General features: G+C 45.2%; 3 protein-coding genes and 1 non-coding gene across 6 annotated transcripts in view; 2 read left to right on the plus strand and 2 right to left on the minus strand.

Annotated features, from left to right (window-relative positions):
• Positions 1-3,700: 3,700 nt before the first annotated feature.
• LOC102065946 (ribonuclease CL2-like) lies at positions 3,701-4,845 on the minus strand. Its single transcript, XM_005486366.2, has 2 exons — positions 4,690-4,845; positions 3,701-4,298 (listed from the first exon to the last, which is right to left on the minus strand). Exon 2 carries the CDS (start codon positions 4,290-4,292, stop codon positions 3,861-3,863), a length of 432 nt encoding a protein of 143 aa, XP_005486423.2. The 5' UTR covers positions 4,293-4,298; positions 4,690-4,845; the 3' UTR covers positions 3,701-3,860.
• Positions 4,846-6,386: 1,541 nt separating this feature from the next.
• RPS3A (ribosomal protein S3A) lies at positions 6,387-10,030 on the plus strand. The gene is made up of 6 exons (XM_005486365.3): positions 6,387-6,547; positions 6,804-6,907; positions 8,058-8,245; positions 8,399-8,607; positions 9,181-9,290; positions 9,867-10,030. The coding sequence occupies exons 1-6, from the start codon at positions 6,486-6,488 to the stop codon at positions 9,986-9,988; spliced, it is 795 nt and encodes a 264-aa protein (XP_005486422.1). The 5' UTR covers positions 6,387-6,485; the 3' UTR covers positions 9,989-10,030.
• On the plus strand, positions 9,532-9,601 carry LOC113459194 (small nucleolar RNA SNORD73). The gene has a single exon (XR_003380190.1). It is a non-coding gene; the product is annotated as a small nucleolar RNA SNORD73 (small nucleolar RNA).
• Positions 10,031-11,918: 1,888 nt separating the features above from the next.
• SH3D19 (SH3 domain containing 19) overlaps positions 11,919-23,461 on the minus strand; it is an 81,573-nt gene continuing 70,030 nt past the window's right edge. For all 3 annotated transcript variants that reach the window (XM_005486363.4, XM_014266524.3, XM_014266525.3), the window contains 8 exons: positions 22,026-22,098; positions 21,583-21,713; positions 19,325-19,383; positions 17,516-17,703; positions 17,196-17,248; positions 16,509-16,695; positions 15,805-15,902; positions 11,919-14,528 (listed from right to left, as the gene is read on the minus strand). In XM_005486363.4, the coding sequence (XP_005486420.3) occupies positions 14,412-14,528; positions 15,805-15,902; positions 16,509-16,695; positions 17,196-17,248; positions 17,516-17,703; positions 19,325-19,383; positions 21,583-21,713; positions 22,026-22,098 (906 nt within the window). In that variant the 3' untranslated portion in view covers positions 11,919-14,411. The remainder of the gene's footprint in view (positions 14,529-15,804; positions 15,903-16,508; positions 16,696-17,195; positions 17,249-17,515; positions 17,704-19,324; positions 19,384-21,582; positions 21,714-22,025; positions 22,099-23,461) is intronic.

The following is a 23,461-nucleotide window of genomic DNA, read 5'->3' on the forward strand; positions in this document are numbered from 1 at the left end:
CTTTGAGTTTGAGCGCTTGAGTCTGGTGTTTGTCTTGGCACCTTGCAGCAGTATTCCCAGCAGACCAGAGCCCAAGAAGTCAACAACAGTATTTTTCAGCTATAGTTTTTTTAGATTGGGTGGGTGGCCTCTTGGTTGCATATGAACATAAATTCTTAGCTCCTGGTTTTCCTGGTACTTCCCCTTTGGTCGCTCATGCTTCTTCTCCAGCCTAGGTTTTGGGTCTTAGTGTCAATGCTTGAACTGGAGAAGTGCATCAGAATTTCTGATGTGTAGCTGTTGTGGGAAAAGTGACACCTAAGCTGAGTGCCACAGCTGAGTTTGAGGACTTTGCTGTCTTATGCCCTCCTTGTCTTTGCCATTCCCACCATGCCATGAGCAGCAGCTCCCCTTTTCCTAGCAGGCATTCTTGTCCCCATGCCCAGGAACCCCTGCCAGAATGGTGGAGGGGATGGATCATTGCCTGTGTGGCAGGGGACACAGATGACCCTGCACCCTGGGGGCCAAGTGTGTCACTCAGTCAGGGGGAAGGAGGATTGCAGGATGTGTCTGACTGGGAGCTCAGCTGGAGGTGTGTGTGCCATAGGGACAGTGCTGAGGAGCAGCGACTGGAGGAGCAGCACAGACCCAGGATCTCAGAGGTACTGCTGGAGGGGGAAAGAGCTGTTTTCTTGTCTCGTGCTGCCCCCAGGCAGCCTGGCAGCCCCTTTCCCAGTGGTCCAAGCACACAAGAAAGGTGGATGTGCCTCACAGAAACTGTCTTGTATTTTGCTGTATTTGTGCAGGGTGTATTTTAAGAGGAAGTAATAGATACGCTGGAAAGAAGCTTTTTCCATGTCAATTTTGGCATGCATGGCATGTAGCAACAGCCTGGTTTCACAGGACTTGTTCTGCCAAACCCATAGAGCTGATACATGACTTTGCTGAGTAAATACTTCTGAAGGTCTTTGCAGTGCCTGCTTAAGCAATTTTCTGCTATGGTTCTGAAAAAAAATGCCCTTGCTTTTCAAGGAGCAGGAAGAAATTTCCACAGTAGCACCGGAAATATTGACACACTGCTCATGCCTCTCATCTTATGTCATGAAAGGCTGGGTAGTGGAAGCTTGTGAGCCGTAATGAAGTGCGTGATTCAGGATTATTTGTTTCATTTCCCTGTGCTAAACAAGCAACAGCCAGTTTCTGGTGAAGGAATTGTTTGACAATAGAACGAGTGAGCAGAGCAGGCTGACCACTGTCAAAGCAAAGTCTGGGCATGAAAGTCAAGCAGATATGACTCAGAGACAAGTTGTAGGCATATAGTGCTGTTCTTGAAACATTTTTGGTCTCATTTGTCTTCAGAAAAAAAAAAAAAGCACATAAATGGCAAGGGAGGCTGTTAAATAGGGCTGAGGAGGTCTGAACTGAGGTCCTCTCTCAGACTTTTCTGTGACCTTAGGAAAGTTGCTTAACTCCCACTCACAAAGCAGAGATGATCAGTTTCTGTGTTACAAAGCAGAATGAACCACAAACCTCACAACTTCACGTTTGACTGTGTTGGGCAGGACATGAAAGTACCTAAATGAGGAACCAATGAGGAAATATATGCACTGATTTATTAAAACATAATATTGCAGAGTTCCTTCCTTTATTTTCAGGCACCAGTCGCTCCCTGGCTTTTTGCTGCTTGCTGCTATTACAAATTTGGTGACCACTGCCTGTAAATGGCCCACTATGCTGCTTGTGGCAAAGGCCACAACACCCTCTGGATATCCTGATTCCTTTGTGGCTATTTTTTCCCTTTAGCCTTCACAAAGAACAGACACAAACATATGTTGAAGAAACACAGCTGCGTCTTAGGAGAAAACACAGCAGAGGAGTGAACCAACAGTGCAGTAATGGGATGGGATGTGCTGAAGTGGTGGAGCTGCCCTGCCATCAAATGGAGGATGCCAGGAATCATCCAGACTTTCCAGCAGACTCAGGTAGCTGCAGCATGCTGGGCAACCCAGAAATGGCATTGCTGTTTTTAGACTGCAGCTAAGAGCTGTGTCCCCAGGATGGGTGCCCCCTCTCCCATGCACTTCAGAGCCTGAAGTGCAAAGCTTGTGGGGTAAATCTCAGTGATGATATGTTTCTCTGTCACTGCCAGGATGATCTCACCTACCAGAGAACAAGTGGAGAGGTGGAATCCTCCTCCAAATCCTGAAGAACCAAGGGAACAAGAAGCAGAGATCAAACCCTTGTACTTGCAGAGACCCCGAATATTCCCTCCTGAGCCAGTCAGCTCCTCCCATGGCTAGGAGTGAGCAGGGTGGAGAAATTAGTCTGCTCTAAGTTGCTGGTCCAGAAATGCCCCAAATACCCTTGAAATACCCCAATTCCTTCCCAGTGCACAAAGAGAAGGGCTCCCCTCACTGGGCCTTGGTGGAGCTCACCAGTCCATGGATGGGCCTCAAAATGCCCTTCACCTGAATTTCAGGAAAGGAGCCCCGGAGTCACTTGAGGCAAGAGGTATCTTGGGGTGAGAGGAAAAGAATTGGGAAGACCTTTCTGCACTCCTTTTCCTCCACAGCAACACTTTCTGGATGCATTTGGGCTGCCTTTTTGTAGCAGCACAGCCCCTGGGTGTCAGCAGTGCCATGGGACTTCTCAGGGCTCCCACAGCAGTAGGACCAGAGCAAAGGGGTCCCCCAGCCTGCTGGGCTTCATCAGGCAGAGTGCTGCCAGCACGTGCAGGGAGGTGATCCTGCTCCTCTGCTCAGCACCACTGGGACACACCTGGAGTCCTGGATCCAGTGGTGGACTGAGTACATGAGAGCCATGGACATACTGGAGAGAGTCCAGCAAGGAATTGATGATGATGAAGGGACTGGAGCATGTCTGATCAAAGCAGGAGCTGAGAGAGCAGGGCCTGTTCAGCCTGGAGAAGAGAAGGCTCATACAGGGGGAGCTTTTAAGTACTGACAGGGAGAATGAAGGACAAGAGGTGATGAACACCAGCTGAAATTGTGAAATCCCATCGAGATTCAGGGAGAAAACTTCTGTATGTGTGTCCTGTGTGTGCTAATGCTGTGCTAGGAGCAGGGCTGTGAGCGTTGAATGCTTTGTGTTGTGTGTGGCTGCACGCTGTGTGACAGTGCAGGTTTTGTGTGCATTGTGTGCATGTGTTGTGTGTTCAGGGTGTGTGGGATGGTGGCTCAGGGCTCTGTGTGGCCCCAGCCAGGGCTCAGTCCTGTGGGGGCCCCAAGGGTGAGCAGCCTCAGCCCCAGAGAGGTCACAGGTGGGGTCAGAGGCATGTGGGAGAAGGGGCAGACATGGGGGAATTTGGGGGTACCCAGGGGGATCATAAGGCATGTGGGAGGTTGGGAAACCCTGTGATAGTTATGGGCTATCCAGGAAAGCAATTTGACACTCAGAGGGTCAGGTCATTGGGGAGAGGACTAGGTGCACATCCAGGAGATTGGAGAGCCTTGGGCTGGGAGGGGGTGCTCATGGTTGTGGGGCATCTGTGGGAGTTGTGGGACACCCAAGAAAGGGGAGATGGCACAGGAGAAGGCAGAGACACCCTAGGGGGCTATGGGACACCTAGGAGGCTGGGAAAACCCAGGGATTTGTAAGGCACATGGGGGCTAAATACAGGATTGGGGTCACCCAAGGGGTTCAGGGGGGGCGGGGGTGTAGGATTGCAGGGTCCCACCACAAGCTGATGCTGGAGCCCAGGCCTGTGACAGCTCCTTTATTGGCAGCACGAACAGAGCCCCTGACGGGCGGGAGGATCCATGAGGGCCCACGGGAGCGCTGTGGCAGGCCTCACTGCGGGGCAGCACGAACAGAGCCCCTGATGGCACGGAGGGCCCATGAGACCACCACGGCAGGCCTCACTACGGGGCCGTGTAGGTGCCGGCCAGGTGCACGGGCAGCCCGTCGCGGCAGGCCACGCGCACGTGCTGCTCGGCCTGGCGGGCGCGGTAGTTGCACGGCGGCCGTGTGTCCCCGCCGCGCAGGCGGCACATGGTCAGGCTCAGCGCGCTCGGCGTGCTCTGGAAGCCCGTCGCGGGGTCGGGCGCCTGCGAGCAGGCGGCCACCAGCTCGGCAGGCGGGGCATGCACGAAGGTGTTGGAGGGCTTGCAGGGCCTGCCCGGGCCGATCACCCGGCGCCGTGCCAGCATGGTCTCGCAGTAGCGGTGCGCCGCCAGCGTGGACGTCCGCGGGCTGTCCACGTGCTGCCGCAGGAACTTCTCGTAGCGCGTCTCACCCTCCGCCCCTGCCAGCGCTGCCAGCACCAGCGTCATGCACAGCACCCAGCCCGCCATGGACACCTGTGGAACGGGGGGGTTACGGCCATCTGCACCTCTGGGCCCCCGACTGGAAATCCCACCCTGGGAGCTTGGTTATTCTACAGAGTCCCCCTCCCAGATCCCTGGGTCCCATACAAATCCCCTCCCAATGCCTGGGGGCCCATCTCTGGACAGCTGGACTATCTGTGGATTCACCTCTAAATGGGTCCTCTAAAGTCATGCACCCCCCAGAAGCCTCAGTCCCCCATGATACATCCCCTAGCTGTTCCTCAGACCCCTGGCTCCCCTACAGATCCACCCCGTGCCCCACACCCAGATGCCATACACAGCCTCCCTTCCCCACTGGATGCTCGGGTTCCTCCCAGACCCCTCCCACAGACATTCTGGTCCCCGATGCACCCTTCACCCGCACCTGTGTGCGTGCCTCAGTTTCCCTTATGGCCTCAGGGTCTCCGGGATCCCTCCCACTACTCTGCACCTCTTTTATACTGGCCCCAGCTGTGCCCAATGGGCAAGGATCCAGGAGGAGGGGCAGGGTAAAGAGCAAGGTTCAGTGGATGTCTGGGGAGAGCCAGGTGTCCAGGAGGCCCCACTCACCCTCATGGCCCCCAAGGTCATTAGGCAGTCATTAACGAGCCACGTGACTGTCTGCGTGCATCCCCTTGGGTGGCCCCTGCCCACTCTGGCCTTGGCCACCTGTCCCATGAAAGGCAGGATATCTGGCTCCTTTTGGTGGCAGGGCAAGATCCGTGGTTTCCTGGTGGCGGGCAGGACGTCACCATCTGGGGGGACATCATCTCTGGGGAAGCTGGCAGATGTTCCTACAACTCTTGAAAGATGTGGAACATCTATGGCTCTTCTGCACTGCTAAGGGACCTACGTGTTTCTTTTCCCTGTGTCCAATTGCAGGAAAATTCATACTCCTGGGAAGTGCCAGGATGCATTTTCCTCACTGCTACCTTCCATGTCCCAGCTGTCCCATTGATGCACAGACAAGCACAGAGCCAGGAGCCAGCCTGAGCCCACCAAACACTCCTTTCCCTTGACCATCGTAATAGAGCCCCAAGGAAAGCGTGTCCCCTCCAGACACACTCTGCTTTCCACTGTCCTGGTGTGGTCAAAAGGGATGGCGCCCACAGGAGGAGGAACAAGCCTGCATGCTTGGCAGCGGGCTGTCTCTAGCAGGCATGGTGCAGGTACCTGTTCTGGATCCCATCCTACCCGGCACAGCCTCAGGCATTTCCTTGCCAGAGGCTGCTATGAGGCTCATTGGTGAGCCACAGCCTGTGGTCACCCCTTGTCCAGGGAGGCCCCAACTGCCTGGCACTATCCTGGGCACGGCTTCTCCATGTGCCATCCCTGCCCATGCCCGAGGGCTGAGCGGAGCCTCCTCCTGCCCTGTGTGGGGTGGAGAGGAGTCCTCGGCCGGGGCATTTGGGGCAGCCCAGACCAACAACTTATGGCTGTCCCCTCGTGCCCCAAGGCCTGGGAAAGCTGCCGACTTCAGGAACAGAGTCTAGTTCAGAAAGGAGATATTATTTATTCTGCAGGGGATGCAAACTGGAGGTTTGACAAATCAAACACACCATGAGGTTTTAAAAAGTAACATCTTTTACACAGTGAAATTTACATGAGCCCTCCTGTCTAAAGCATATTCCTCATCTATCGATTTATATTTATTTGTATGATGGTACTCTTATGTGATGCTTGAAATACATTGAGTTCATTAAGCAACTTCCAATATAGAAAATACCAGACGACATCAGTTACGTTTACAAAAGGTGATGAGATTCAGCCTGGGGACAGATCATTCAGCTGGAAGACACCAGACTGGGCAGGAGGCGGCACTTGCCTTTCACCGGGGTATAGTCGGTGCAGCGAACCCCGTCCCTGTGGCCCTGCCCGTCCGCACAGCGGCCCCACTTTCGGGGAGCAGGGACCGGGAGGGCCGGGCCGGGGCATCGGAAGGGCCGGGCGCTCCCAGGGCCAGGCGTTCCGCAGAGGTCCAGGCGGGGGCGCTCACGGGCACGGACTCCCCCGTTCCCCCCGCGCCGTTGGTTCCGTCCCGCCGTGGTACGTCCCGCGCGGGCCGCCCCCGCCCCCGGCGCTGGTGGCGGCCCCGTTCTCGCAGGTCTCGCGCGAGCGCCGCTCTCGTATAATCTCGCGGGAGGGCGCGCGCCCCGCCCTTTCCGCGGCGCGGGCCGGACCATGGCGGTCGGGAAGAACAAGCGCCTCACCAAGGGCGGCAAGAAGGGCGCCAAGAAGAAAGTGTAAGGGCGGCCGGGGCGAGGGCGGGCGGTGCACGGGGGCGCCGGGCGTGGCACCGCAGCGGCGGGATGGCGGGGATGCGGGGCGGATGGCGGCGGCGGCCCGGCCGGAGCAGGGCCGATGCTGTCATGGCGTCAGGCGGGCGGGCGTGGGCCCAGCGGGGCGGGAGCAGCGGCGGGCAGTCGGGGAGGAAGGTCTTACTGCCGCCCAGTGCGGCCCGAGAACGTTGGCTAAAAAATCGAATTCCTTTGATTTAAGGGTCGACCCTTTCTCTAAGAAGGACTGGTACGATGTCAAAGCACCGGCGATGTTCAATATCCGGAACATCGGGAAGACGCTTGTCACCAGGACTCAAGGAACTAGTGAGTATTTGGGGTTGGTGCAGTACAGCGGATTGTGTTGGCTCCATGTGCTGGCTCCAAGCGGTTAAAGAACTTCTTGGGTAAAAGACTGATGAGAAATGGGTTTTGCTTGTATTGTTAGGAGTTTGGAAACTAGAAAAGTTGGCTGTTTTGAGTAGATTTTTTCTTTTTTGAGTTGACCGTGTTGCTTGAATAAATGAGCTTAGCTGCAGGAAGTTCGTACACTGGGCTATTTTTTGTACAAGAATGCCAAACCATGGAAGGAAGGGCCTGAAGTTTCTTATGAGTTCCTCTTGTGGTAACTTGGCAAGTTGGGAAAAGTTGAAGAAGTAAGCACTAGTTCTGATTGTCACCGGGGGAGATGTGGGACAGTGCCACAGGAGACATTAGTCCTTATAGGATCGCAAGGACCGGCACATCAAGACACTGAAATATCTGAAATTTAAAGGTTTTGGGTAAAGATTAGAGCCAGAATTGCTGACTTATTGTGAGGACTGATGTATCACTGGGGGTAAATTCGGTTTTATATCATCTGGCACACCTTAAAAAGAGGAAGCCTCTGTTAGGAATGCAGAGGGGTCTGGATAGAGGTAACCCTGTTTTTGGAGGCTTAGCCATGCAGAATGGCTAAATAGCTTTGTGATAGATACTCTGCTGGCTGCACTGAAAGTTAGGATGATGATTGTTACTTTGTGCTGTAACACGTGAAACAGTTAAAATAAGGGTCACTGCCAAACGAAGTGTGAACCAGCCAGTGTTGTTAAAATGGTTCCTCGTTGGAGGAGAAGCTGTGAAATTATTGTGCCGGGCTGTTCATTGCTGCTTCACCTCTGCTGAGCACTTGTGGCTTTTTGTTTGGTTTTCTCATTGCTGTTGATAATTTCCAAATGCTCTGTAGCCCCTTTATGCTTGAAACAAACCAAATTACTACACGTGGTGGGATCTGCTGTGTGCTGCTGTTCATATCCCACACCTGGCACTATTGCCTTAAAAAGATTCCTCCCAGAGGGAGAAATTGCCAGCCTTGCTGGCTCTGTGATCACCATTAGAAAACATCAGAGAACAGAATTCCAGAGGGAATTCAGTGTCTGATTTGAAGGATGTGCCCCTAATGTTAATCTAAGGTGTTTTGTTCTGTTCCACCCCACAGAAATTGCCTCTGACGGGCTGAAGGGCCGCGTGTTTGAGGTGAGCCTGGCTGATCTGCAGAATGATGAGGTTGCCTTCCGCAAATTCAAACTGATCACTGAGGATGTTCAGGGCAAAAATTGTCTGACCAACTTCCATGGGATGGACCTCACCCGGGACAAAATGTGCTCCATGGTGAAAAAATGGCAGGTGCGTGAGAAACAGCATCGCTGCGGTGCCTCAGGGAGGGAGGGAGGGAGGGAAGGAAGCGCTGTGCCTGGCAGAGCCATGTTTGAAGTGTGGGGCGTGGGGCTGGGCAGCCTGTGCTGCAGCGTGCCAAACGTTCAGTGCTTCCTCTTGCAGACAATGATTGAAGCCCACGTGGATGTCAAGACTACGGATGGGTACCTGCTGCGCCTCTTCTGCGTGGGCTTCACCAAGAAGCGCAATAACCAAATCCGCAAGACCTCCTACGCCCAGCACCAGCAGGTCCGGCAGATCCGCAAGAAAATGATGGAGATCATGACCCGGGAGGTGCAGACCAATGACCTGAAGGAAGTTGTCAATAAGCTGTAAGCTTTGGCACTGTTCTTTTTTCTCCCCTACAGTTTAAATCCTTGTTTAGGGGTTGGTTGTTGCTGAGTGCCTGGGGATTGCTGGTGTGTTCCAGGCTGTTGGTCAGAGACCAGGCAAGGAGCCCCTTGTGTGGAAAAACCAATCACCCTTTTGTGCAAATGGCTTCTGTCAGTCTCTGCGTCTTGTCTGACCTGAATCCACTGTCACGTTTGCATAAATGTAAAATCACTTTCCAGAAGATTCCTGGTTCACATTTCTACAGACTGAAGTTGTAATTCTGATCTACTGGGGCTGTGAATGCTCTGAGCTTTTCTGATAGAAGAGTCTGTCAGTGTGCTGATTGCTTCCAGAAGTTTGCAGGTTTGCTCTCAAAATGAGCAAACCTGCACTAAGTCCCTTCTGACATGGCAAGGGAGGTGTCTTAGACTCTAAATGTACTTGAAGAAGATTGTCAAAGTGATGATACAAACTTTTGTAGAATATTTTGTATTAAGGATTGTTTTAAGCCTGTGTTGCTGCTGCAGGAGCAGGCAGAGTTTTTAGCATTGTGTTGCTCTGTGATTGCTCAGGATCCCAGACAGCATTGGCAAGGACATCGAGAAGGCCTGTCAGTCCATTTACCCTCTGCACGACGTCTACGTGCGCAAGGTGAAGATGCTCAAGAAGCCCAAGTTTGAATGTAAGTGTGTTCCTGCAGACATCTGGGGGAGGGTGTGGAAAGGGGGCAGTTTAAATGTGTTTGCTTTTGGATAAAGATGGTGCAACAGCCTCAATGAGCTTTAGTAGTTGTAGAAGGGAAAGTGCGTCCTTGTTCCCATGTGTGGCTTCCAGGATTGAAAGCCAAGCAGTGAGCGTCCAGTTTGGAGCTTCTTGCAGCCTCACCTGGAATTGCTGCTGAATGTTAAAAGCTTTGCTTTGGGAATGAATGATGACAAAATGTTTCGGTCCCAGATGATGTGGAATGATTCCATTTCCCCAATTTCTGACATTCCCATGTAATGCAGCAGTGGGTGCTTGAGTCCAGATCCCTTTAGGAAAAGGTGTCACTTGCAGTTTCATTGCATAGCTTTATTTCACTGCTTGATCTGACTGACTGTCACTGCAGCAGCATCTCTGTGCACGAGCTGTCTGCAATGGACTTAGTAGTGACAGAAAACATTCTGGTGGTTTCATTTGTGTGTGATGAGTAATGGAGCAATTTAAAACTGTTCAAACAGGTCCATCTCTCACTGTTTGTGTCACTGCTTCTTTTTAGTGGGCAAGCTGATGGAGCTGCATGGTGAAGGTGGTGGTGCTGGAAAGCCCTCTGGGGATGAGGCTGGCACCAAGGTAGAGCGAGCTGATGGATATGAGCCGCCTGTGCAAGAGTCTGTGTGAAACTCAAAATTGGTGGAAAATAAAAGGTTTTAATATACAGAACTAATGCTTGGTTGGTTGCCTGTATTGCTCCTGGACAATATTGGTATTGGATGTGTGGATGAGTTTTCAGTAAGTTTTCACACTGGGTGAGTTTTAAACCAGATCTACAGCCTTGGCTTAAAAAACAACTAAAGAAGTACTCGTGTACTTCTCCAGTTGTGTTGTGGAGATGGGTGTGGAAGAAGGTAGGTTGTCCTTTCTGTGGATTCTCTGTGTTGGTTTTACCCAGTAATTTTAGTCCTCACCAGAAAAACCTCTGTATGTGTGCATTGGTGAGGAGTGCTTCACAGAGTACAGGGAAGGCAGAAATTGCACAGGGAAACCTGTGTCAGAATTTTTTGTCAGTATTATTGGGAAGTTTTATCCAGATGACTTGCTTCAGAATAATATGCATATGTTTAAATTTCTTGGTAATTAAGTACAACCTCTCATGGGATGGGTGTGGTCTGTGGTGGTCAGAAGGTGTTTGAAGGTGTTAAGGTTGTAACTGTGATGATGGAAGCAGTGTTAGTTAATTGAGCATTACAGAAATCCAAAATGTGTTCGAGCAGTGGAGTTGGGTGTTGGATTTTAACCTGTCAGAACTGAGGGATGACTGTATTGGAAGACCCGTGGAACTTCAGGGGAAAAGATTCTGTAAAGAGGCAATGGTGTGTGTTTTAAAAACAAAGCACTTAAATGTTTTGCTGAGTAATTTTGTTTTCTGTTATCTAACAGCATTTTTGATTCTTGTTCAACTTACATTGGCTTATAAGTGAAGGAGTGGTTTTTTTCTGGCTAAAATGAGTTTGTGCGCTATTGATGTGTTTGTTTAGGCCAACAAACCTAAAGTTAGTCCTGTTAAATTGTTGGTAAGTTAGTGATTTAAAACCTGAGAGCAAAACCTGGAATTCACTGAGATTAGTGGCTCTTGCAATTGGTTGTCACAGAGCTTAGGACGAGAAATAAAGGAAAACAGTGAAAATGTTACTGTTCCAACAAAGCTATTAAAGAAAAGGAGAGGGGTTCTGCTACCCATTAAGGCTGTACTGTTCCCTGCCAGGGATTTTCACATTTTCCTAGGCAAAATGAGAAGAATGCTTTTGAACTTACTTCAGAACGCTGCAGGTGATGTGACTTTGTCTTGTGATTCCAAGTTAGAGTTTTAATATGTTCTGGTTTTTCTACTTTGTATACTGGAAGGAAGAGCAGTGAGTGCTCAACACTCAGAACCTTGGAACAGGGGGAAGGAATCACGTTGCTTTGCTCTTTCCATCTGTACTGCTGAGGCAGGTGTCACCTGCCTCCAGGAATCCCAGACAGCCACATTTTTAAAACCATAGGTTTTATTTGTTACTTGCATATCTAAGGACTGTTACCAAAAGGTTAGTCGGAGAGGACTGGGGGAAAGAACAAGAACTTGGGCTTTTTCAGGCTTTTAAATGTATTGTTAGGAACAGTGCATTGCCATGCAGGCATTCTGGGTACATGCAGGCTTTGTAATGTGATTTCAGGTGGGGCAAAAGCAGGAAGGAAGATACTGTGAGTCATCCTCTGTGTTCTCTCATCAAACACCAGCTGAAAAATCATGGAGTACAAAAGCAGCATTCAGCAGAGCACACCTAAATTATGTGCAGGATCAGCCTGTGTCATCTTCACAATGTTCTCACAGTGAGAAACACAGTGGGTGTGATCCCCTATGGTAGCAGGTAAAAAAATGTGATAGGTTCTGCAGGTGGTGAGTGTGAGGCATATCCAAGTGCAAAGGATAACCTGTTAAAATCATCCACAATCTGAAGGGTTTGGACTGCTTGTCTGGGGGTGGGTGTTACTTTGAAGAATGAGATCTCTTAAACTGTCAAGTGGAAAGCTCTGCCTTCCACAGCATAATACAACTAAAATGCCATCATGACTTAATTATAAAAATTTTATTGGTTAAATACATTCTTAATTTACAGAGGTACCATAACAAACTTACTTGACTTAACAAAGGTTTATTTAGGACACTGTTCATTGTACACAGAACAAAGATATCTTCCTGAAGATATTTCTAGAGGATGGGTCAAACAAAATATTTTGGTAAGTGAGGCTTTTATTCTAATGCATGGAGATATAGCAGGATTTCAAGGTTACAGCTGGAATTTGCTACTACATTGCAGTTAAGATTTGCACTCCACCTCAGTCTCGGCTTTTTTGTACACCTTAGGAATCTTTTGTTGTCTGTATGCAGTCTTACGGTGGTGTTGGGCATTGTCTTAGGAGAATCCTGCCCTGTACAAGCCGAGCATCTCCCTTGCTGCAGCGTCACACGGACGCGTTTCAGCTGCCTGCAGCCACGCGAGCAGCCCTTAGATGGCACTCGGTGCTCTGAGTAAAGGCCTTGCTGCTACTCCTGCCCTGCCCCTCGGGGAGGAGGAGATCACATACAGCAGAGTGGTCTTGGCAATGAACAGGCACTGACTCTGAACATTCAGTGAAGTTACAAAAACAACTGGTTAAGACACAGTTATAAAAATGGGAAAGAGGAAATTGAAAAAAAAAAATATAAAAAAATCAGTTCTACTTTTGAGACTTGTATCAAAACCTTAGAAAACTGCCAGACAAACAGTAAGTAAACATCATACACTTCAGCCTTATCTGCCAACCACACTGGTGTGGTGTGTCTTTGAAGGACCTGGCAATTCCTTGGATTTCTTTAGGACATGACTGTTTTTTTTGGAATAAACAATCTTTACAATCTCCTAACAGGAAAACTTGGGAGAGTGAGGAGGATTGTCTTTGGCTGTAGACTGCCACATGATTATTCCCCAGGAGTTCTGGATAGGCTTGCTGGGGCTGCTGAGTAACAGCTGTAGCCATTGTTGCATTTCCAGCCTTCCAGAACAGCACATAACAGTATTTTGCTTATGTTAATCCCTATTGGAAGTAGAAGTCCAGCTCCTCAGCTCATTAAAACTTTGTTTATCATCCCCCAGTTGTGTGAGGGGGTACTGGTGTAGTTTAAACACAGAGCAGCACACAAAGTGGGGCTGAGTCTGTCTGTGCAGGTTGTGTGGCCTGGCAGTGACTGCTGGGTGAATGGTGCTGAGGCGCTCAGGCTCGCTCCTGGTGAGCTCCAGTCTGCCATGGGACTGCATGCCCATTCCTTGCTGTTACAAAAAGGGACTGACTACCAGAAGTTCCTATAATGTGAAGCTACCTCAATCACATCCTTCTTAGCTGGTCAGTCCAGCTACACTGCTGCTCTGTAGCAAGTGCCTTGGTGAGAGCTGCTTGGAGTAACCTCTTGCCAGGCATGTTTTCCTTAAGGCCTCCACAGGCAGTTTATAAGGATGCTCAGTGTATTTGCTATGTGGCAACAAACTGGAAACTAATCCCATGTCTGCTGAAAACTAAACCCAAGGCTCTAGAATATCCTTCATGTTAAGGATAGGAATAGTGTTACTGAAGTATGTTCCAGTGCTTCAGTGACAAATAAAATGCAGACTGGGTGAACACTGGCTTTCCACTTCCATGAGGGGAGTGGAGGGGCAAATAGTTGGAATAGTGCAGCTACTCCATGGCTGGGATCTGAGAAAGCTCCATAGACACTGTCTGTCACTAACTTCAGCTGGAAAAAAGGGAATGATGGTGCTCTAAGAACAGTGGGCAGTAGGAGAAAACTAAACCTGTACTTGCAAAGTATTTTGGGGAAAGTGAGGAAGGTCTAAGATGATTCATACTGATTTAAACAGAATTCATTAAGAGGCAAAATACTTAAAAATCTTACTTTTGTGATCTTGCTGTATGAGCAGCTTGGGCTAAGAATAGAAGGATACTACACAAGGATTTATTTCTCCATTTCCCCTCTTACCAGTATTAGATTCGATACCTTTCTACTATGAAATACCAGTTATTTTTCTTATCCTCTAAGTCATAAAACAAGTGGATTCTACCGCTAATGTGGAACTCAAGCAGTAATGAAACCTGAATATCAAACTTCATCTACATACTGAGTGCTGTAATTACATATTAAAACAATTTAAAAAGTTTGGATCTTAAGAAGTTCAAAGAAGGCCAAAGCAGCTTATGTTATGCAGACTTTGTGCATGATAAATATAATACCAGAGAGTAAACATACTAGAATGCTATATAAGTTAAAATGGTGTTGCACCACAGTACTTCCCTAGTTGGAAATGGCCAAAAAGCCTGCTTGTTTTGCTCTCTGAGCATTCATGAAACATGATAACATACACTGTCACAAAAGACTCAAATTTTCTTATCTGACTTCAAGATACTACTATGACTGTCTAGAAAAAGTAGTGCAAAACATTGATAATCAACACTCGTTGATGTCTTTGCTGTGCCTTTAGGGTAGAAAACATTCTCTCCCACACACAGGGAGTAGTAGAAAGGCAACACTTCATGGTGTTTTTAAAATCTGAACAAAGTTCCTGGGAAATATCCCAGACTTTCCTAGTATCTCTCCACTCATCCAGTCCTCGTCTACAGATTCCAGCTCTGTTATCATGTCACCTGCCTGTAAGAGAAGGAGCACTGTGAGTCAGTACAGCTTACTGTGCAGCCTTACTGAGCAATGCTAATGCATGCAGAGCTGATCCTCTTTAGAAACAACTAATATCAATCAAAGAGAAGAGGGCTAAGATGTGGCCAGTCTCTTCTGTTGGTTACATCTGCTGAAGCTTCTCTTAGGCTAAATACTTGTCTATGCTGAGAAACCACCACCTTTGGAGGGACAGAAGAGCACTGCTGGATAACTTCTCACATTGCTTTGCCTCTCCAGGTATGGTAAGAGCTGGCTCATGGGGCCCCTGCTTTAGTGCTTATTTGTGTGTGTTTCTGGGCTTTGGTTTCTTAAAACACTGGAAAGATTTTTTTTTCATTTAATCCCAGTATTTTCTAGTACTTGGAAACTTTCCAAAAAAAAAGGAAAAGCAATCTAAAAGCTCAGTATGGCCATTTAAATGGCAGGTCCTGTGTTTGGTACTGGTTCTTGTTCTCACTGTCCCATGCCACACCCTTCATCTGAAGTACTGGCCTTTCTTTCAGTACCTCTATTCCCCTTTTCTGCTTTAAAGGATCATCTATCCTTTCAGCATTGCAAGCTGCTAATGGTGAAACTATTTTGCTGGTTTTAGAAGAGAATATACTGTGTTGCAGCTCCTGTGAAAGTCTACTGCTTCTCAGATACTTGCTTTTGAGAACATGGTTACCTAAATCATGACTTTGCATACCAAGGGCACTCTGTTTTTTGTTCATGCTTAATATGATCTGGGCATCCAGCATGTATTTAGTTTTTCCCCTTGTTCCCATGGCAACTCTGAATTGTGTTGCCAGTTCAAGATGCTGCTGTACTAGGTTTCCCTCAGAGGCCTGGCTGCTGTCCTGTTTGCACTCTCACCATTGCCTCCTACTCAGAGTTTTCTTCCTAGTCCAAAGAGAGGCTCCCTTGACCATATCAACGAATCAGGAACTGAATGTACTGCAAAATAAGGTTTGTTTATCTTGTCATGTTAACTAGATCAGAGAAGTCGGGAATTCTGCAACTCCTGAGCTCCTTCCAGTGTTTTAATGAAGATTTTTGTTGATAGATAACAGGAGTGATAAGGGAAAAATGTTTTTTGGAGAGACCACTTATCAAATGTGTTAATATCTATGCATATTAATAACTATGTTAATATCTATGTGCTTCATCCTTCTTGTCTAAAGCCTACATTCAAAGGGAATGAACCTTATTTTTAGCACTCCTTAGGAGCATGAGACCTCTTGAAAATTGGTCTAAGAGAGGTACTTACTTTGAAGGAAAGCTCATCTTCATTTTCTCCATGAAAATCATAAAGAGCTTTGGCTTTTCCTTTCTTCCCTCCTCCAGGCTGTGACAGCTCTACCCTGGCTACAGAACATGGACAAGAGAAGTTAACTTGCATGGGAGTGAAATACATCTCTGTTTCTGGAGAAGTTTCCTGTCATTCTCTTGTTTTATCCCCACTATTGTGCTACAGGTTGTCCAAATGTTATTGCTACTGCTGTACAAAATTCCCTGTCCCACTGGAATAAAAACTCTACTGCCACCAGTCCATTTTATAGTATTACACAGGCTCACAGTTCTGCTTCTAAGCAGACTAAATTTAAAACTCACTTAACTTGAACTTCCCAATGGTGATCCATAATAAATGCTGACTTTGCCTCTTTCTGCTCTAAGATGAAGCAGCATCAATACTCCTGAATTACTCCTTAAAGGTGGCTCAGTGTCCCTGTTTTGCCTGTCCCCAAACCACACTGGAAAACATCCCAGAGTCTGTGTAACCTCACAGATTACTTACTGACTAGAACATTATATTGCCATTATTGGAGTGATTGGTTCAAAACTTCAGTTTAGCTTTAGAATACTGAAGACTCTGGTGGTGTGTGACTTGCTATTGCCATTATGTTCTCCCACAGCTGTCATGACTGGCACAAGCCAGTGAATAATGAATTGCCATCTATAGAAGCACTGTACCTGTGCAGGTCTGAACAAAAACTGCTGGGAAAATCCCTTCCTTTCCATTCAGTCTTCCTCTATACCACTCCAAATTGACTTGTTCCAGTATTTGGATGCAGTCTCCCTTTCTGAAGGATAGATCATCTTTGGTTTCTGCTGTAAAATCATGAAGCGCTTCACACCACTCCAGTGAGCGTCTGTTGCTCTGTTCAAGTTAACAGAAGAGCTGCATTAATTTTAGAAGTGTGAATGGAGCCCAAAAAACTGATGGATGCTGCTGAAAGCAGCTGTACAGCACATGGCTGTCCTGACACCCTCCCAATACAAAAGTGCTGCTGCAGATGTAGACCAGAATGGCATTTGAGCAATTAACACCACAGAATTTCATCTAGGCTCAGCCACATTCCTTTTTATCTCTGGCGGCAGGGGAAAGGATTAATAAATTCAAAATTAGATCACTGCAGTAATACTTAAAATAGAGCTAACAAGAATTTCCTTCAGCACAAAGGATAAAAATTTACCAATGTTAATTTGTCAGAAGCTCTGAATTCAGTCAGCTCAGGCCTTGTGTCAGAACTGAGGTGTGACAATGCAGCATTGTGTGTTGTGGGAGTGGTGTCACATTCTGCAGTTACTCCCACATTATAATAGAGTCTCTGTAAATCTATACATAAATTCTGGCCCTCACCTATACAGTTTTATTACCTGAGGAAGGGAAGACAAAACCTCCACCTTATTCTTCAGTGCTGTTTCTGTACCTATGTAAGTAAAGCACAACTTAAGAACAGGAGCAGTGTCTATTCAGAATGTTACTAATGACAGAGATTTTAGATATTTGAAGTAATTATTAAGAATAGCTTCTTAAGAAGTCCTACTGTTAATTTTGACATATTTTTTATCAATCTTCCCTCTCTTTTTACCTCTTTTCTGCAATCACTGTCCTTTTGGAATTTTCTTCTATATGCTGCCTTTTTGCATTAAGTACAAAACCATGCTCTTGAAGACTTTTGCAAACATATTCATACCTGTTCCAGGCAGGTCTTCAATTACTTCCACAAAGTTCAAGGGGAAAATTCCAGACGTGCCTCTGAGCTCTCCTTTAGCCCACTCTTCATTTACATATTCTTTCAGGATAATAGTTTCACCTTCTGAAAAACTGAGCTCATCTTTCTGATCTCCAATGTATTCAAATCGTGCTACACACCTTGGACCTCTGCACAAACAAAAGAGAAATTATTTTGCTTCTTTATTATTACTGTCTACTTAATAATATGACAGCATTGTGTGCAATATATGGATTGATATTTTAATTAAAATGATTAAAAATGCACTGAAGATAGGACAGGTGGAAAATTGGGGGCCTGCCCTGGTTCTAATCTCTGCTTTCTGACGAGAATGAATACAGAGTCTGGAGAAGCCAGATGCAATTTCTGCATCCCAATTGCTGGCTGTTACAGTATTTTGCAAAAGACCCTATTTCCCTTCCAAGCAACAATAAACCCCCTTGTTTCTCAGTCACCTGTCCAATTTCATATCTTTGCTTATATCCAAGCAAGTGTCCTGATACACTTTTGTTAAGAGTTTGATTATTTTTTGAGCTAGCATCCCATTTAGATGCACTCAAATGTGGGTGGGGGTGAGTGCTGTGTATTTGTCCCAAATACATGGAGGTTTCATAGGAAGAAGCTAGGTTTTATCTACTTTAAAATACTTAATTCTGTAAAATCCATCCCTATAATCTTATAGGGAAAAAAGCTTATCTATCAAATAAAAAAACTTCAATGCATCTGATAAGTTTTATATATTTTGGTACAGCACTGAAAAAAATCCTAATTATTTTCCCCCCTGACTTAAATTGATTTCATTATTTAAGACCTAATAAATTAATATAAATAATAAATTTATATTATTATAAATTAAATTTAAGAAATTAACCTAAGAAAATTTTTGGTCAATCAGAAAAGCCATGCTGGAAAAAGGCAGTAATAGGCTTTAATTCTTTCTATATATTCATAGCACACAAACAAAGTAAGCAGCTTGATTCCAACCCCTGTCCCCCACCAAGTATCTTTGCAAAGGTGTTTCTTTCAGGACAGAGCTAGAACTTTCTGTTTCTTTCTTAGCTGCAGAAGCAACTTTTTAAAATAAAGTTTTTTTTTCTGACAAACCAAGCTTCATCTAAAGAACAACTGAATGATCCCAGTGACACTAGCTGCTCCTGTCTCTGCATGAATTTGCTTTAATTCCTGGAATGAATGATTACGAAATCCAATAAACATCACTGAGAAATGATGAACATGAAAAATCATTTCTTGCCCATAAATAGTGCAAGCTGTTTGAAAATCAGCAATGAAAGTGCTGGCAATTCATTTGATAATTTGGGGGGAACTTTGGATTTACCCATATATCAGCATACCTTAAGGACAGAGAGATTTCTCTGCCTAAAGTACCTCTATATTCTGTTCCTTTGCACCTTGTTCTTTCCCGTGAGTAGGAGCCCTACCATGTTCCATTTTGTGAGGACAATGGAAGAAAGCAGCAAGGTCAGGAGCAGAGAGAGGTGTACAATGCTGCTGAAGTTAATTAGATTGGTTCATGGTTTCTGGAACCAGTTTTCATGAAAGGAGGGTTTTAGGCTTTTTAAAACTAAATATGAGTCTTTATAAAACATCATAAACATTAAGATTTTTAAAACATATAATTTAATTTTTACAATGTATTTTAGTGAATAAATTGTTAACCTCAGTGCAGAGAGCCCCTGTTTCAAAGTTAATATTTCTTTTTCATTCCTTGTAAATCAACATGAGAAAGCAAATAAGATTCATCTGACTCACTTGATACACCGTGATGAAGAGGGTATTTTTTTCTTGTTGGCTTCTTCTGGAACATCAATCTAATAAAACAATAAAATAAATTGTATCTTCCATTACAAGCTCATGGCAACTAACCATAATAAACTTGAAACTGGTTAAAATAATCTGTTTTTCAGATGTGTGACACTCTGTAATCCCTGGCATGCTCTGATATATGATCACATTAATGTAAATTTATGCCTGTTTTCTCATTTTTTAATCTTATGCAAACAAGGAGCAATATTTAATGTTTTGTTTAATGAAGCTGGTTTATTGTTTCTACTTGTAGCATGACTGATTGACAGAACACGTGACTAGATGCTACCACATGTTGTTGAATTTAGATCCCAATTCTCAACTGGTAATTGCTCTCAATTATTTACTAGCACAGTACACCACAATAGACAAAACTACTGTTTACACTTATCCCTTCTGTGTTTTGGTAGCCAACTGCTCTCCAAACAAACCACATCTCACAAATCTCACTTGAATTACAGAAATACAACTTTAAAAATCAATACATCAGTATACCAAACACCCAACATTCAAGTCCTTTCTCACAGGAGGATTTCAACTGTATTTTTGGTGTGACATGAAGGATGATCTGTGAGATGCACAGGTCCAGGAGCTGAGAGGCCCTGGTGAAGAGCTTTGGGTTGCAGCTCACTATTATACAACCAGCTCCCATTAAATCAACAGGAATGTTCCACAGCTTGTGTGAGGCACTGGAGGAAATCACAATGCCTTTTAGGACAAATAATCTCTGCATTGGTCTTGCTGAAGGAGCTGGTATCTGTGGTGCTCTGAAGGTTCTATGGGAAGCCATAACTATGTATTATTGTTAAGTGTCTAGATCCAAACTACTACCCAGCTCAATATTGTAAAACACATTGCAGTATATTGTATGGAGACCTTGTATCAAGATGAAATCTGACATGAATTAACAGGAGAATTCACTCAAGTAAATTAGCTTTATGTACTGTACTCTTTTTTTCTTAAAAAAAACCAAATTCTCAAACAAAAGATTTTTGCCCTCAAAGGATAAGCATCTTCTACAACTAAAATAGAAATGCATTTTCCCTAGCTTTGATGAAGTTGTATCTGTCTGTATCAATGCTGAATTCGACTCCAACTACTCACTCCACTGCTTTAACATAGAATCTTTTCTTCATTAGCTATCAGTAGAAGCAAGAGCTTTTAAATGGAACTGTTGGTCTGTGTAGAAACAGCCAATCAATTTAGCTAACAAATCTTTCTTGTGAAAGTGAATCAAGTATGGTTCCATTACTACTAACTATGAATTTAGTTTTGATTCTTCAGCACTTTGCAGATCTTAAAATTTTTCTCCAATACCACCATTACAAACTAAACAGACACCCTGTCCTCTCTGATGTCCACCAAATCCTTGCTATTGCCCATGCAGCAGCAGGGCTCACTTGGACAGCCCAATGCCCTTCCCATTGTCACAAAATGGATTCAGTGTCAGGCTCAGGCTTGCAATAGGTTTGACCCAGCATTTGACTGTAGGAAACCATACTGTACCCCTTTAAATGAATTACCATTGGGCTCCAACAGAGCACCTGCCTCTTGCCTTCCACTCACTGTCAAGTGTCACATTGAGCAACAGGATTGCTTTAAGCTGCTCATTTGCAACAACACAATCTCCTTGCACTGTGCCAGCACAACCATTTGTGCAGCCACTTAGAAAACCACTTAGGCAAATTGATCCTGTTGGAAAAAACAGTATTCTAGGAAAAAAAAAACCCAACATGGTTTGAAATTGCTACTGTGACCTAGTTTGTTCCATGGCTAAAAAAGTGGTGATTCCAGCAAAGTTCAAGGGATGAGAAAATGACAGAAGATGGGGAGCTGGGAGGAGGCACAAAAATCAACCATCTTATACTAAGTATTGATTCTGACATGCACCTGTCAAAAACTAATCTGCTTTGAGGACCCTGAGAAACTATGCATGTTTCCAAAGAGAATCTGGTAAGGGCAATGATTTTCTCACTTGGCTTTAAATTGACAGCAAATTATTCCCCATAACACAAGCTGGTTGTGCCAAATCAAGCATCCTTCTAATACCACACAAACAAGCTGATGAATCTCCTGTGCTGCCAGTGGGATAAGAGATTATCTAAACACATTATGGAGTTAAACACACAGGAGCCTTAGCAAAACAGAACCAGAAAACAAATGCAACAGGATGCTATGTAGCAATGTATACAAAGCCTACATACAACCACTTTAACAAAGTTGGCAGGAAATATCCCTGTGCGATTCCCACATTTTCCTCTGTACCACTCAGTATCAATTTTCTCCAAAAGACAAACAGTGTCCCCAGAATGAAGGTCCAAGTCATCAGCATGCTCTGTAAGACAATATCATTTCAGTTAAGAGTACTTGTCACATTCACTGATTTTCTCTAAGTAAAACCTTCTTAAAACAAATACCACAGAAAAAAACAGAATCAGCTTTAAAAAGTCTTAATTTTACCTGCTAAATCAATTAGCTTTAACTGAAAGACTGACCCATCTACATCTAAACCCATTGATTTGAGCAACTCTATGTGCAGACCTTGCAGACGGAGTTCCACACCATTTTTAAGCTCTAATTTCTAAGAAAATTTCCATTTGAAAGTCTTAAAGTAAAACATGCTTCCAGAATATTCACATTTACTTACCTGCAGAAAAATCATGCAGGACTACAGCATGAGGTGCACTTGTGTCAGAAACCTTTGGAGGGTGGTTTGAATCCTGACAACAACAAATAAATCCAAGTAGTTTATGAATCATGGAAGATACTAACAGATTCTCTGTTATGTGCTCCTGAATTCATTTTCTGACTTTGGACACAGAGTTGTTCTGGTATTGCAGAAGGAAATGGTTATTGGTCTCACAGCAAAGGGTTTGAATTCTGTATGCCTTTTGCCAGTGTAAACAAGAATACATTTCACCAAAATCTACGTTTGAGCCAGTGAAAGGAAGGGAAGTCATGCAACTTTTCCAAATACAGAAAAAGCCTCAGCTATCTCTGTGGGCCAGAAATCTGGAGCACTGATAGCAACACTCATTGCAAGGGCTGTGGACAAATTTTGTACTGGTGCTTGGTACTTTGTGCTACCAGCCACTCTCCCTTGCTCAAGAGAACACCCAACTCTGCCACAGCACACTCAGCAGGGACAGCAAACAAACATTCCAAGAGGAGCAGGGAAGCCCCTCTGCCTTTGCTTACACTAAGGTAACACTGAGGGGAACTGACAGTTTTGTTGTGGCATCTTCATAAAGAGAAATTATATTCAAAATGCTGAGCCACCTTCTCTGTCCCACCCACTAGGAATTTTTAGGCTGTACTGATGACAATGACGGTGTGTGAATTACATTCAAAGTAATTAACTATGTACAAAAAAAACCCAAAACAAAATAAAAAACTGAAACAACAAAAAAAAAAAAAAAAAAAAAACACGACCCCCCCCAAAAAACCCCATAAAACCCCACAGAAAACCCAAAAAAAACCCCACCAAAAATCCAAACATAGACAAAGATAAGACCTGAATTACAAAAGAAAACAACATACTGCATAGAAATCTATTTTAGTCATACAGGCTTTTGATAATAGTCAAAAAGTCTGCTCATAGCTCTAATTTCCACTAGCTACTTAATATTAATAGGGTCATGCCCTAAAACCAAGTCAGGATCTGTAGAAGCAGAGAGAAGAAAATACTTTCAAGTCCGTATGTCAAAGCCAATTTGCTGATGTACCATGTACAGCACTTCATAAAGTACTCACTTATCTTTTGCTTAATTCTCAGATACTCAGCCAAGGGAGTGATTATTTTCCTATGAGATGGAGGAACTCCACCAGTTTCCTCTCCCTTCTGGCACTCCAAGTAATTACTCTTGCTCTGTTCCATAAGCTGAATATCACTGTGCTATGAGGCAAATCACCATTATTGGGTTTTGTTTTGGCAGTTGCTTTGTTTTGATTACAGAAACACAAGGATTTAATAAATCACTATTACATGTCTCAGTGTAACCTCTGAAGACTAAAACATTTGATACTTTACTGCAACAAGTCTTGTTCATTGAATATTTAAGCCAGCAGGAAAGAAGCACCTTA

This window comes from Zonotrichia albicollis, chromosome 5 (assembly GCF_047830755.1).
Source record: "Zonotrichia albicollis isolate bZonAlb1 chromosome 5, bZonAlb1.hap1, whole genome shotgun sequence".
Classification (NCBI taxonomy): Eukaryota; Metazoa; Chordata; class Aves; order Passeriformes; family Passerellidae; genus Zonotrichia; species Zonotrichia albicollis.

Bases quoted from the DNA above. Each gene is read 5' to 3' on its own strand.
- LOC102065946 (XM_005486366.2), bottom strand. From the start codon at position 4,292: ATGGCGGGCTGGGTGCTGTGCATGACGCTGGTGCTGGCAGCGCTGGCA.
- RPS3A (XM_005486365.3), top strand. From the start codon at position 6,486: ATGGCGGTCGGGAAGAACAAGCGCCTCACCAAGGGCGGCAAGAAGGGC. The intron at 8,246-8,398 runs GTGCGTGAGAAA...TTCCTCTTGCAG, and splicing joins CCATGGTGAAAAAATGGCAG to ACAATGATTGAAGCCCACGT. The intron at 9,291-9,866 runs GTAAGTGTGTTC...GCTTCTTTTTAG, and splicing joins CAAGAAGCCCAAGTTTGAAT to TGGGCAAGCTGATGGAGCTG.